This window comes from Gadus macrocephalus, chromosome 5 (assembly GCF_031168955.1).
Source record: "Gadus macrocephalus chromosome 5, ASM3116895v1".
Lineage (NCBI taxonomy): Eukaryota > Metazoa > Chordata > Actinopteri > Gadiformes > Gadidae > Gadus > Gadus macrocephalus.
The window spans coordinates 13823393-13836756 of NC_082386.1; the positions used below are offsets into that span (position 1 = coordinate 13823393).

At 42.4% G+C, this 13364-nt stretch overlaps 2 protein-coding genes, 1 long non-coding RNA gene and 4 other non-coding genes across 7 annotated transcripts; all 7 read left to right on the top strand.

Moving 5' to 3' along the window:
• The first annotated feature begins 2353 nt into the window (after nucleotides 1–2353).
• Nucleotides 2354–4085, top strand: atp5if1b (ATP synthase inhibitory factor subunit 1b). Its single transcript, XM_060052579.1, has 3 exons — nucleotides 2354–2573; nucleotides 3293–3405; nucleotides 3669–4085. Exons 1-3 carry the CDS (start codon nucleotides 2502–2504, stop codon nucleotides 3808–3810), a joined length of 327 nt encoding a protein of 108 aa, XP_059908562.1. The 5' UTR covers nucleotides 2354–2501; the 3' UTR covers nucleotides 3811–4085.
• Nucleotides 4086–5191: 1106 nt separating this feature from the next.
• rpl13a (ribosomal protein L13a) lies at nucleotides 5192–7966 on the top strand. Its single transcript, XM_060052575.1, has 7 exons — nucleotides 5192–5366; nucleotides 5901–5973; nucleotides 6248–6313; nucleotides 6501–6602; nucleotides 7093–7178; nucleotides 7369–7428; nucleotides 7713–7966. Exons 1-7 carry the CDS (start codon nucleotides 5346–5348, stop codon nucleotides 7920–7922), a joined length of 618 nt encoding a protein of 205 aa, XP_059908558.1. The 5' UTR covers nucleotides 5192–5345; the 3' UTR covers nucleotides 7923–7966.
• Nucleotides 6352–6434, top strand: LOC132458349 (small nucleolar RNA Z195/SNORD33/SNORD32 family). Its single transcript, XR_009525901.1, has one exon. It is a non-coding gene; the product is annotated as a small nucleolar RNA Z195/SNORD33/SNORD32 family (small nucleolar RNA).
• A 442-nt stretch (nucleotides 7967–8408) lies between the features above and the next one.
• Nucleotides 8409–8491, top strand: LOC132458344 (small nucleolar RNA Z195/SNORD33/SNORD32 family). The gene has a single exon (XR_009525897.1). It is a non-coding gene; the product is annotated as a small nucleolar RNA Z195/SNORD33/SNORD32 family (small nucleolar RNA).
• Nucleotides 8492–8927: 436 nt separating this feature from the next.
• LOC132458087 (uncharacterized) lies at nucleotides 8928–10414 on the top strand. Its single transcript, XR_009525859.1, has 5 exons — nucleotides 8928–9203; nucleotides 9392–9543; nucleotides 9730–9826; nucleotides 10010–10061; nucleotides 10254–10414. It is a non-coding gene; the product is annotated as an uncharacterized LOC132458087 (long non-coding RNA).
• On the top strand, nucleotides 8942–9023 carry LOC132458347 (small nucleolar RNA Z195/SNORD33/SNORD32 family). The gene has a single exon (XR_009525899.1). It is a non-coding gene; the product is annotated as a small nucleolar RNA Z195/SNORD33/SNORD32 family (small nucleolar RNA).
• On the top strand, nucleotides 9579–9660 carry LOC132458345 (small nucleolar RNA Z195/SNORD33/SNORD32 family). The gene has a single exon (XR_009525898.1). It is a non-coding gene; the product is annotated as a small nucleolar RNA Z195/SNORD33/SNORD32 family (small nucleolar RNA).
• Nucleotides 10415–13364: the final 2950 nt, after the last annotated feature.

The window sequence follows — 13364 nt, forward strand, 5'->3', positions numbered from 1 at the left end:
TAAACCCTGACATACTGTGTCCGGGTGAGAAGAAGCCATGTTTGGCTTTCGGAAGACTCTTTTCGCAAATTTAAATACCATTATTCCAAGCAGATTTACTTTTGTTTTGATTAGCTTTGTTTTATTTAAGTCAATTAAAGTTTGAGATGCATATTAGTTACAATTTCAAATACCATGATGGCTATGCAAACTTGTGATTGTGATGCCATTTCATAGTGTTATTACATTATCACTTAAATCTCAGTTTTGCAGGGTTAGTCGTGTTATTACTTTATCACTAATTTCTCAATTAAAAAAAAAATGTGTACGGGTAGTCTCCAGAAACGATGGTGGGTATACCGGAACACAACTATTTCTTTATCCGGTATGACATAAATGTAGATATACATTTGTGTCTTGCCTCAAATCAAAGTCAAGTAAAAAAGTAAACGATTTAAAGAAGCTCCAGTCCGCGTGTACAGGTCCTTCTCCAAAAATTTGCATTTTGTGATAAAGTTCATTATTTTCCATAATGTAATGATAAAAATTAAACTTTCATATATTTTAGATTCATTGCACACCAACTGAAATATTTCAGGTCTTTTATTGTTTTAATACTGATGATTTTGGCATACAGCTCATGAAAACCCCAAATTCCTATCTCAAAAAATTAGCATATCATGAAAAGGTTCTCTAAACGAGCTATTAACCTAATCATCTGAATCAACGAATTAACTCTAAACACCTGCAAAAGATTCCTGAGGCTTTTAAAAACTCCCAGCCTGGTTCATTACTCAAAACCGCAATCATGGGTAAGACTGCCGACCTGACTGCTGTCCAGAAGGCCATCATTGACACCCTCAAGCAAGAGGGTAAGACACAGAAAGAAATTTCTGAACGAATAGGCTGTTCCCAGAGTGCCGTATCAAGGCACCTCAGTGGGAAGTCTGTGGGAAGGAAAAAGTGTGGCAGAAAACGCTGCACGACAAGAAGAGGTGACCGGACCCTGAGGAAGATTGTGGAGAAGGGCCGATTCCAGACCTTGGGGGACCTGCGGAAGCAGTGGACTGAGTCTGGAGTAGAAACATCCAGAGCCACCGTGCACAGGCGTGTGCAGGAAATGGGCTACAGGTGCCGCATTCCCCAGGTCAAGCCACTTTTGAACCAGAAACAGCGGCAGAAGCGCCTGACCTGGGCTACAGAGAAGCAGCACTGGACTGTTGCTCAGTGGTCCAAAGTACTTTTTTCGGATGAATGCAAATTTTGCATGTCATTCGGAAATCAAGGTGCCAGAGTCTGGAGGAAGACTGGGGAGAAGGAAATGCCAAAATGCCTGAAGTCCAGTGTCAAGTACCCACAGTCAGTGATGGTCTGGGATGCCATGTCAGCTGCTGGTGTTGGTCCACTGTGTTTTATCAAGGGCAGGGTCAATGCAGCTAGCTACCAGGAGATTTTGGAGCACTTCATGCTTCCATCTGCTGAAAAGCTTTATGGAGATGAAGATTTCATTTTTCAGCACGACCTGGCACCTGCTCACAGTGCCAAAACCACTGGTAAATGGTTTACTGACCATGGTATTACTGTGCTCAATTGGCCTGCCAACTCTCCTGACCTGAACCCCATAGAGAATCTGTGGGATATTGTGAAGAGAAAGTTGAGAGACGCAAGACCCAACACTCTGGATGAGCTTAAGGCCGCTATCGAAGCATCCTGGGCCTCCATAAGACCTCAGCAGTGCCACAGGCTGATTGCCTCCATGCCACGCCGCATTGAAGCAGTCATTTCTGCAAAAGGATTCCCGACCAAGTATTGAGTGCATAACTGAACATAATTATTTGAAGGTTGACTTTTTTTGTATTAAAAACACTTTTCTTTTATTGGTCGGATGAAATATGCCAATTTTTTGAGATAGGAATTTTGGGTTTTCATGAGCTGTATGCCAAAATCATCAGTATTAAAACAATAAAAGACCTGAAATATTTCAGTTGGTGTGCAATGAATCTAAAATATATGAAAGTTTAATTTTTATCATTACATTATGGAAAAGAATGAACTTTATCACAATATGCTAATTTTTTGAGAAGGACCTGTATATGGTGATGAAATTACTTACTGTCGCTCACCGCACAGACTCCCGCTGCTGACAGCGCGTAGAGAACGTACCGTAACGAAGTGAGACCGTACCATGTTGTGACTGTTCATGTATTCTGGCTTTTGTGCCGTAGTTTGCCAATCTATAATTTGTACCATTGTCCCTTATTTATTTTTTCATTATGATGAACTATTTTGTGCAATTATATCTTTACACTCAAATTAAAGTTACTTGGTTTGTTGACCTTTATTATGAGATTTGAGCCCCCTTCTATCAGCAGATAATGGTCCAGTCTTGTGTTGTGTTTTAGAGACAAGGTCAGCAGTCTGTTGTCTGACCCTTATACCCAGGCCGGTACCCTAACCCTTATACCCTGAATCTAACCCTTATACCTTGTAGGCTAACTCTCACGCTGTTGTCAGGAGGCAGCATGGCTCGTCTTCTGCGACCTGGACTCAGGTCTATTATCGTTTCACAGTTGAGAAGTGCATCCGATCATCAGGTAAAACCTTTCCAGTTGACCAAATTATAAACATCCAACAACATTATGGTCATGAATTGACCACGTCTATGTACATATACATCTATCTGGAAGAGACTAATGTCGGACACGTGAGAAGAAAGGCGATAACATTAGTTTGTTCGGACTATCGGGACGTTCATGGACGATGCAGGAAATTAAATGTGTCATGTCGGCTGAGTGAGTGACAGCATGTCGGCTGACATAGGTCTAAAGTAACACCTGTTGGAGTCTTTCAGAGGTTTCCAGTGAACCACCATAGCATTTTTGACCTTGAAGATGACCCTCGGAATACTTCAAAGTTTAAAGTCAGCTATATTTTCAATTCCAAAAGATGTGCAAGACAAATAGTGGAATCGAAATTGCGTTAATTTCTGACCAACAGTGCAATAAGTAGATAAGGATAAAATACGGTCAAATGAAAAAAAATAAGTGTGTACTTCGAGGTCCGGGCTGGCGATATGTGTCGTGATTTCACATACTTATCGTGATCCTGTAATGTCACATGTCCGCTTCCTGTTTCTCAGAAAAGTCGTGAAAAATAGAGATAAACACAAAGTGTCACTTGAACGAATTGTAGCCCTACCGTTCAAAGAGACCACTAATTTCCTGGTTAATGGATGAGTTTGGAGCTCGCTCTTATTTGTATCTAGATGGACAGGTGGAGCTGGAGGCCTGATCTTTGTATTCTGTTTCTCTAGATGGGCTCGCTGGGTGGGGGCGCTGGGAAAGGTGGAGGAGCTGGAGGTTCCATCAGGGAGGCGGGGGGAGCCATGGGGAAGAAGCAGGCTGCAGAGGAGGAGTTGTATTTTAGGTAGGTGTCCATTTTTCAAACTAGCAATTTATTAAATATCTTTCCGCATTTTCTTGGTTAATGCAACATTCTGAGGCAATCAAGAGAGTTCTGCCCAAAGTATTCCCTTCAACGTATTTCTTTCCTCCGAACTAAGTAGTATACAAACAACCTGAATTACTTAACGCTTTCTTCAGGGTTTGTGTTTGTATCTTTTTGTAGGATTTTACTTTGTGTCCTACCGAGACCTAACTAGTGCTTACTTGTCCCCCATCTTTGCCCAGGCGTAAGGAGCAGGAGCAGATGGCTGCTCTGAAGCAGCACCACCAGGACGAGATCGAGCATCACAAGAAGGAGATCGAGCGCATGCAGCGCGAAATCGACCGGCACAAGGGGAAGATCCGCATGCTGAAGCACGACGACTGAAGCCTCCAGTGATCCGTGGCACGCCGGAAATACCTTAAACAATTTTGATGATGCACTGCTCACCCTCTGAGGGTGAGATGAATGTAATTGAAATGCTTGAAAGTTATTAAAAAATATATTTCTTGAATCTATTAAAACATTGGTTTGCCTTCATTACAATATAGCTACGGACTAATGAGTAAATACTATTTTTCATTGACTTTTGTTGTCAAACCATGTATGTTGTGTTTTGTAATCTAAATACATTAAACTATGGATGAATTGCCCTTAAACAATATGCTTGATAATATTTGTATTTATTAAATAGATGTATAATCTAGATACTAGAAATCTATATTATAATCTAGATGACATTGCATTTTAACTACAAGAGCATACATAGATGTTTCCATATTGGTAATGTGTTCTGATTGCTGGAGAATCTTGCCGAACATTCTCATCCGGAAGCTGACTGACCTGGATTTCCCTGCCCCAACCTGTAAATGGATTTACAGCTTCCTGACGGACCGTCCACAGACAGTGAGGATGGGGACACAAACATCTTCCACCCTGACACTCAGCACGGGCTCCCCTCAGGGCTATGTGCTGAGCCCCTTCCTGTATTCTCTTTACACGCATGACTGCGTCCCCGCCCATCACTCAAATGCCATCGTCAAATTTGCGGATGACACTACAGTGATGGGGCTCATCTCCAACGGTGACGAGACAGCATACAGGGAGGAAGTCCAGAGGCTCACAGCCTGGTGTTCAGCTAATAACCTTTTGCTGAACGCCAGCAAAACCAAGGAGATGATATTTGACTGGAGCGGGACGAGAGGTGACCTCACCCCACTCCAGATAGACGGGGTCTGCGTGGAGAGGGTCTCCTCCTTCAAGTTTCTGGGGGTGCGGGTCAGTAAGGGCCTTACCTGGCACACCAACACGGCTGCGGTGGTCGGAAAGGCTCAGCAGAGGCTATTTTTTCTAAGACTGCTGAGGAAATGCCTGGTGGGGACAAAGCTGCTGCAGACCTTTTACCACTCTGCTGTTGAAAGTGTACTGGTGTATGGACACTTTAAAAAAAAAGACACTTTATTGTGCCTATTGCTGTTGTTTGTGTTTGTATTTTTGCTTTTTGCACTGCTTTATTTTGCACTATGGGTAGTGAGCACCATCCCAATTTCATTGTACAAGTTTGCACAATGACAATAAAGTCTGAATCTGAATAGTATAATTCGGACATTTTCTGATGATATCTACCATTGTTTAATAAGTATAACAAGATTACACGAAACGGCACTATTAAATACCACATTTTCAAATCAGTGGCCTCAGTTAATTGTAACAAATACCTAATAGCCAAAATTTGCATTACAAAAGTACACGCCCAATGGGCGTTAGGAGGATATTTGTTTTTCTATCGTTCATCCAAAAGGTGGCAATGTGACACAAACTACTCCTTATTTTGCCCACAAGCAAGAACAGAAATATCGTCACATCCGCCCACCCGTGCCTTTTAGGACGGGCGACCCCGTCTGTCTTTCTTTTCGCACATCATGGCGGACCGGTTCAATAAGGTCTGTAACGGCGAGAGAGCTTTTTTAAATAATGTGCCTTAAATTTGATTCTTATGAACTCGTTTTGCGTCTATATCGAAATGATAACTCATTTGAGTCAATCTGTGTTTTATGTCTTGGTCGCTCATGTAATTTCGGATGATTATAAGACGTAATGCCGTGGCTCATCAACGAAGCAGCATCATGGCGACTCCCTAGCTGCATGCGGCTAACGTTAGCCAACGAGGATACAGCTTGCAACAGAACACGCGCTTTGCAAATACTTGATCATTACATTTGAAGAATAATGGCGTTCTTATTCGGAGGTCCTACTTTTATTTTTTCCGTACTTTCGTACCCATTATAGCCATGACAACTCAGGCAGTCCCACATGCCTTCTGCTCCATGTGAGTTCAGTTAGCAGCGGTGGGGCGATGCGCTTCACGTCGGTTATGGTGGAAAGCGTTTGAGTTAAAACACAAAATACTCAACAGTCCTGTCATTCAGTTGATATCAAAGACCCACCCAAAGCTAACCAAGTCCATTCTTGTTCAGGTTCTGCTCCTGGATGGCAGGGGCCATCTCCTTGGAAGACTTTCTGCCATCGTGGCGAAACAGCTTCTTCTGGGTACGTGTTCGTTTAAACATGGATATAAAGGCTTCTGCTGGGTTTGTGTTCGTTTAAACATGGATATAAAGGCTTCTGCTGGTTTAAACATGGATATAAAGGCTTCTGATGGGTATGTGTTCGTTTAAACATGGGATAGTCTTCTGCTGGGAATCTGCTCGTTTTATACATGGCTATAGTTAAGAGATCCTGTAGCTTTTGAGACTAATGACTTGGTCACCTGCTTTCTTATATTTATTTGTACATGCAAAGTAAAGTGTATTCTTCTTTTCAGGGCACAAAGTGGTCGTGGTGAGATGTGAGGGCATCAACATTTCGGGAAACTTCTACCGTAACAAACGTAAGTGCATTCATATAGCCCATTTGATTATTACTTGATTTGTCGGTGATGATTTTCCAGTTAATAATTTTGAGTTTAACTACCATGAGAATATGTAACATGCACTACCATCTGAGACGCAATAAGCTGTTTTGAATCCCTGCAGTAAATCCAGAATGAGTGTTAATGTGCTGATGTTATTTCACAGTGAAGTACCTGGCTTTCCTCCGCAAGAGGATGAACACCAACCCGTCTCGTGGGCCATACCACTTCAGGGCTCCTAGCAGGATCTTCTGGAGGACCGTCAGAGGTACTTGGGGCTTTTCCTTCAGATGATTTGGTTCTAAAATATTGTCTTTAAGTTGCACTTATTCCCGGGCATAAACAATTTGGAAAGCACTAAGGTTTATTGCAAGCGATCAATGACAACATACCTGAATTAGTTAAAGTTTTTACATCGTATGATGATATTTTATACCGTTGATCAGATTATTCCCTTTTAATGGTTGTCAACAAGTTACCTTGATAACCTCACTTTTCCAACTTGGCTTTGCACATTGCTATTAAACTAGTTTAATTTTACTCTTGTGCAAGATGTATTACTTTGAAAAGTAGTCAGGACTTGATAGATAGTGTTTGACAATGAGGATCACTTTCTCAAGTCTGATCTATTGAGGATAAACTTGATGGATCTGATTTCTGAGTTGAGATGAATGATGTGCTGGTCCAGAGAAAGTCAATGAGCTGAAGACTAGCAGACACTTGTTTCTCATCATGCTATAAACTCCTTACCCCAACAGGCATGCTGCCCCACAAAACCAAGAGGGGACAGGCAGCCCTGGATCGCCTGAAGGTGTTCGACGGCATCCCCCCTCCCTACGACAAGGTGGGTCCTGTTTTAGGACGTCTACATGACCGGTTCCTTATGCGTACACATGTTGTCTGTGATGCAAATCTATCCCCCTTGTTTGAGTTTTGACTCTGAAAATAAAATAATTCAACTTTCTGAGACACGGCACTGATAGTTAGTTTAGGTGCATCTCCTTCGTGTCTGACCGCTCGTTTCTCTTCCACAGAGGAAGCGAATGGTCGTTCCAGCCGCCCTGAAGATCGTGCGCCTGAAGCCCACTCGCAAGGTGAGGAGCTGGAAGGGTTACTGCTGTTAGTGGACGTGCCTCCATGCTCGACTATGAAGAGAACTTAACCTAGTACTGATCTAGTGATGAGAAACGGATCTGATTACTGAGTCGAGCTGAGGTTTATCTAGAGTATTAAGGGGGTTGGGTATTCTAGTGATTTAATTAATAAAATATTGACAAACTAGTGCATTGGACCAAAAATCTGCAAGGTCTTGAATCATTTCATTGTAATGAATAGATTTAAGCTGCATTATGTAACAATCTGATGTCTTGCCCTCCAGTTCGCTCTTCTTGGGCGCTTGGCCCATGAGGTCGGCTGGAAGTACCAGGCGATCACAGCGACGCTGGAGCAGAAGAGGAAAGAGAAGGCAAAGCTGCGCTACGCCACAAAGAAGACCACGATCAAGCTCACAAAACTGGCTGCCAAGAACGTGGAGAGCAAGATCTCTAAATACACAGATGTTCTCAAACAATACGGAGTCCTTGTCTGAGCTGTTCCCGTCTGGAAAATAAAGATAGACAACTGTTTATTACATTTCCGACTATTTATTCTTATCAAAATTGCTCTTGGCTAATCCATGTAATCATCCATTATTACTTGAGTGGTATTCCGCCTGTCCAGTTCTATCGGCCTTCCAGCAGCGTTTGTGTCGAGGTTTGAGCCTCGGCACAAGAGGACGTTTGAGCGTCAGAAACTCGAACTCGTAAGGCGTCATGAGCTAAAGCTGTGTTCTAATGTTGGTCATGAAGCCAGCGGTGGTCAGGGTTGGTGGACCTTGTCGTCTACCTGGGCTTCCAAACGTCAGCTCGGTATGTATTTAATTTAATTCAAAGTTCAACCAGTGAGCGAGATACTGCCTTCAACAGTTTTTTTTCTTTCCAGACAACAATATGGTCGTTTGAAGGGATGGCCTGCTCGGACAACCTTCCTCCAGTGAGTACATGCTTGGATCGATTTGTTTGTGTGGTTGACTTCCTTTGTCAGTGATGATTCTCCAGTTATTAGTTTTGAGTTTAACTACCATGAGGATACTTAACATGCACTACCATCTGAGACAGGAGCATTGCTGGGCTTTCAGTCGGCGTTTACTTCTGTTCATTAATAATTAGATTTCCTCCAAAGGTGGTGCTCTGCTACAAAGAGGACCCCCTTGGTGGTTGGGCCCCCCACTCCTAGATGACCCCACTCCGCCAGGTAAATGTCCTTATGCGTCTGTGTTTCGGCTTCATAACGATTTAGTCTGTGATGTCATTGTATCCCCCTTGTTTGAGTTTTGACTCTGAAAATAAAAAAATACTAAGTTCTGAGACGTAACATTCATAAAATGTAGATTTTTTACGGTCTCTTGCTCCGTCTGACGTCTCCTCTTTTCTACAGAGGACGAAGTTTCTTCGGCTGGCCTGAAGATTCTACGACTTCTGCCACCGCTGGTTTGCGTCGGGGTGGAAAGACCAGGCAACATGTACCACTGAAGGTGTGTTCATGGTGCTTTTCTTGCAGTCTGCACCTGCTGTCTGTGATGATTCTCCAGTTATTAGTTTGAGTTTAACTACCATGAGGATACTTAACATGCACTACCATCTGAGACATGATGAGCTATACAAGGAGCATTCCTTTATGAATTACAAGTGTGTAGTAAATGCTTACATCTCCGTTCCCAGACAGTAAAGTTCCAGCCTTTCCTCCGCAAGAGGATGTAACCAATCTCGTGGACCGTACCATTTCTGCTGCCCCTGATTGGCTGAAGGGGTTGGATGGTACCTCTCGACAGGTAGTTTATTTAAACGTATAAATCATGGTCCTTTTGATTGGTTAAGTTGGTCTGTGATGTCATTGTATCCCCCTTGTTTGAGTTTTGACTCTGAAAATAAAAAAATACTAAGTTCTGAGACACCATTCATAAAATGTAGTTTTGTTGCCGTCTCCTGCTTCGTCTGATCTGTTCGCTTTTCTACATAGGAAGACATTTCTTCGGCTGCCCTCAAGATTGTACTCCTTCTGCGACCGCTTGGCCAATACTGGGTATCCTGTTAGTTTGGGGGCGTCAAGACCTGGCAACTTGTACCACTGAAGGACGGAGCGTCAAGACCTGGCAACTTGTACCACTGAAGGTGTGTTCATGGTACTTGGCTTGCGGTCTGTACCTGCTGTCTGTGATGATTCTCCAGTTATTAGTTTGAGTTTAACTACCATGAGGATACTTAACATGCACTACCATCTGAGACATAATGGGCTATACAATAACGACTTTATAATGGCTAACGGAGTAATTAATGCTTAAATCTGTTCCCCTACAGTAAAGTCCAGCCCTTCCGCAAGAGGATGAAAACCGATCCTGCGACAAATTCCGTTCCCCCTGAATGGCTGAAGGGGTTGGATTGTACCATCTGACAGGTAGTTGATTTTAATGTATAAAACATGCTCCTTTTGTCCTATACGTTCGTCTGTGATGTCATTGTATCCCCCTTGTTTGAGTTTTGACTCTGAAAATAAAAAAATACTAAGTTCTGAGACTAGACATTCGTAAGAAAACTATTGAAATCTCCTTCGCTGTCTAAGGTTTACTTTATTCTACAGGAAGAGTTGGTCATTCCAGTCCCTTAAGACCGTGGGAAGTCCCCTGGCACAGGTGAGCCCGTCATGCCCAGTATTCTGCTCTTAATCCTTCCATGCTTGACTATGATGAAGACATTAGCTAAAAGCTGATTATCTTTGATGAGAATCGGATCTGATTCCTGAGTTTTGCTGAACGGTTGTTCCAGTGTAGGCTCGGTCCCTGAGCTCCAGCCCTAGTTTCATTGTATTGTTTCCTCATCAACAGGCGTCCAGACCGGAACTACTGGAGGTGTTGACCTCACCCTATGACCAGGAAGCTCATAGGAAGTCTAGAGAAAACATTTGCCTGACAAGCTCCATGTTTCCCTCGGGAGAATTGGATCAAATAACTTGATGTCTGCCAAATAAAAATTGATTTGAAAGCTATTTATGACTATTTCCTTTCTTAATTGCATTTTACTAGAAGTGACTAAAATGCTGTTGGTATTGGGACAGTTGTGGTATAGTGATGGCCAGGCCTCTATTAGTTTGTAGCACAGCCATCTAATACAACTACAGGTCCTTCTCAAAAAATTAGCATATTGTGATAAAGTTAATTCTTTTCCATAATGTAATGATAAAAATTAAACTTTCATATATTTTAGATTCATTGCACACCAACTGAAATATTTCAGGTCTTTTATTGTTTTAATACTGATGATTTTGGCATACAGCTCATGAAAACCCAAAATTCCTATCTCAAAAAATTAGCATATCATGAAAAGGTTCTCTAAACGAGCTATCAACCTAATCATCTGAATCAACGAATTAACTCTAAACACCTGCAAAAGATTCCTGAGGCTTTTAAAAACTCCCAGCCTGGTTCATTACTCAAAACCGCAATCATGGGTAAGACTGCCGACCTGACTGCTGTCCAGAAGGCCATCATTGACACCCTCAAGCAAGAGGGTAAGACACAGAAAGAAATTTCTGAACGAATAGGCTGTTCCCAGAGTGCCGTATCAAGGCACCTCAGTGGGAAGTCTGTGGGAAGGAAAAAGTGTGGCAGAAAACGCTGCACGACGAGAAGAGGTGACCGGACCCTGAGGAAGATTGTGGAGAAGGGCCGATTCCAGACCTTGGGGGACCTGCGGAAGCAGTGGACTGAGTCTGGAGTAGAAACATCCAGAGCCACCGTGCACAGGCGTGTGCAGGAAATGGGCTACAGGTGCCGCATTCCCCAGGTCAAGCCACTTTTGAACCAGAAACAGCGGCAGAAGCGCCTGACCTGGGCTACAGAGAAGCAGCACTGGACTGTTGCTCAGTGGTCCAAAGTACTTTTTTTGGATGAAAGCAAATTTTGCATGTCATTCGGAAATCAAGGTGCCAGAGTCTGGAGGAAGACTGGGGAGAAGGAAATGCCAAAATGCCTGAAGTCCAGTGTCAAGTACCCACAGTCAGTGATGGTCTGGGGTGCCATGTCAGCTGCTGGTGTTGGTCCACTGTGTTTTATCAAGGGCAGGGTCAATGCAGCTAGCTACCAGGAGATTTTGGAGCACTTCATGCTTCCATCTGCTGAAAAGCTTTATGGAGATGAAGATTTCATTTTTCAGCACGACCTGGCACCTGCTCACAGTGCCAAAACCACTGATAAATGGTTTACTGACCATGGTATTACTGTGCTCAATTGGCCTGCCAACTCTCCTGACCTGAACCCCATAGAGAATCTGTGGGATATTGTGAAGAGAAAGTTGAGAGACGCAAGACCCAACACTCTGGATGAGCTTAAGGCCGCTATCGAAGCATCCTGGGCCTCCATAAGACCTCAGCAGTGCCACAGGCTGATTGCCTCCATGCCACGCCGCATTGAAGCAGTCATTTCTGCAAAAGGATTCCCGACCAAGTATTGAGTGCATAACTGAACATAATTATTTGAAGGTTGACTTTTTTTGTATTAAAAACACTTTTCTTTTATTGGTCGGATGAAATATGCCAATTTTTTGAGATAGGAATTTTGGGTTTTCATGAGCTGTATGCCAAAATCATCAGTATTAAAACAATAAAAGACCTGAAATATTTCAGTTGGTGTGCAATGAATCTAAAATATATGAAAGTTTAATTTTTATCATTACATTATGGAAAAGAATGAACTTTATCACAATATGCTAATTTTTTGAGAAGGACCTGTATATGCATCTTGTCAAATTAACCTAAAAATGCTTTCAGCAGACACAGATGGGTATACCATTTCTGGAGTAAGTATTTCTAATTCATGAATAAATGGGCCAGGTGCAACTTGTACGGTAAGGACACCCGCTATAAGTTAAGCAGTGAATCTGACAACTTTGATTTAGTTTATTGATGCAGGATTAGTAGAATCAATAAGGTTAACGACAGGTTTAATCTGCTGAACGTTGGATAAAGTGGAGTACTGTCTGATGTGCCCCCCCCCCCCCCGTACTCCTGAATGTACGGAAGAGGATTAGGGCCACGCATAAGGGGAAAAAAAATCGCTCAGGTTGGTCCTTACTGGTTCCCGTAGTTCTGATTTATCTCAGCATTCTGACTTTAATCTCAGAATTCTAAAGTCCAAAAATAGTTCTGACTTTAAAGTCTGAATTCTAGACACGCAGTAGTAACCACACGCAGAGTAAAGTAGCCAGTAGCCCTATCCTACTTGCTAAGATGTCTTCTCTTAGCGGGTTCGAGGGGTTCCAGAAGAAGCCATTTCGTTAATGGAAAACCAAAAGGTGATTGAAACTGGAACATGCGTTGTTTTGGTGCCTGGAGTTGCACATGTGTTAGCCAATATGGATAAGAGAATGCCTGGAGCTCCTGCTAAAATATTAAATAACCCCTCAGGGGACTAGACGGCTGTTCTTATCTGCTAAGTTCTTCTTTTTGTAGTCAAGTAATAATAATTTTGTAATTGCATTCAGACTAAAACAATGTCAGGGTATCGATCTGTAGCGTTTGCGATGAAGCGGTCTGTTGGCTCTCAGATAATACGTGTTTCTAACAAGATGATATCATTAAAAGTTACATAAAGTAACGGTTTAATAACACAAACGCAGGAAACACGTGAGCTGCTAGTTTAGCAACCTGACGTCGTTGAAACATGCGAGCGAGCCAATAAAATCTAAATAACTATAAAACTAAACACTAGACACAATCACTGACTGAGGATTATGCAAGTAAAAAGTATATTTCTCGCTAGAAATTTTATTAGAAACACGTTTAACGGTGAATCGGTCCTAAAATATTGCATTTCCCATTCAGATAATAAAGATGAATAAATATCATAAACATTCACTGACTGAAGATTATGCAAGGAAAATTTAAATTTCTCGCTAGAAATGTCATTAGAAACACGTTTAATGGTGTATCTGTCCTAAAA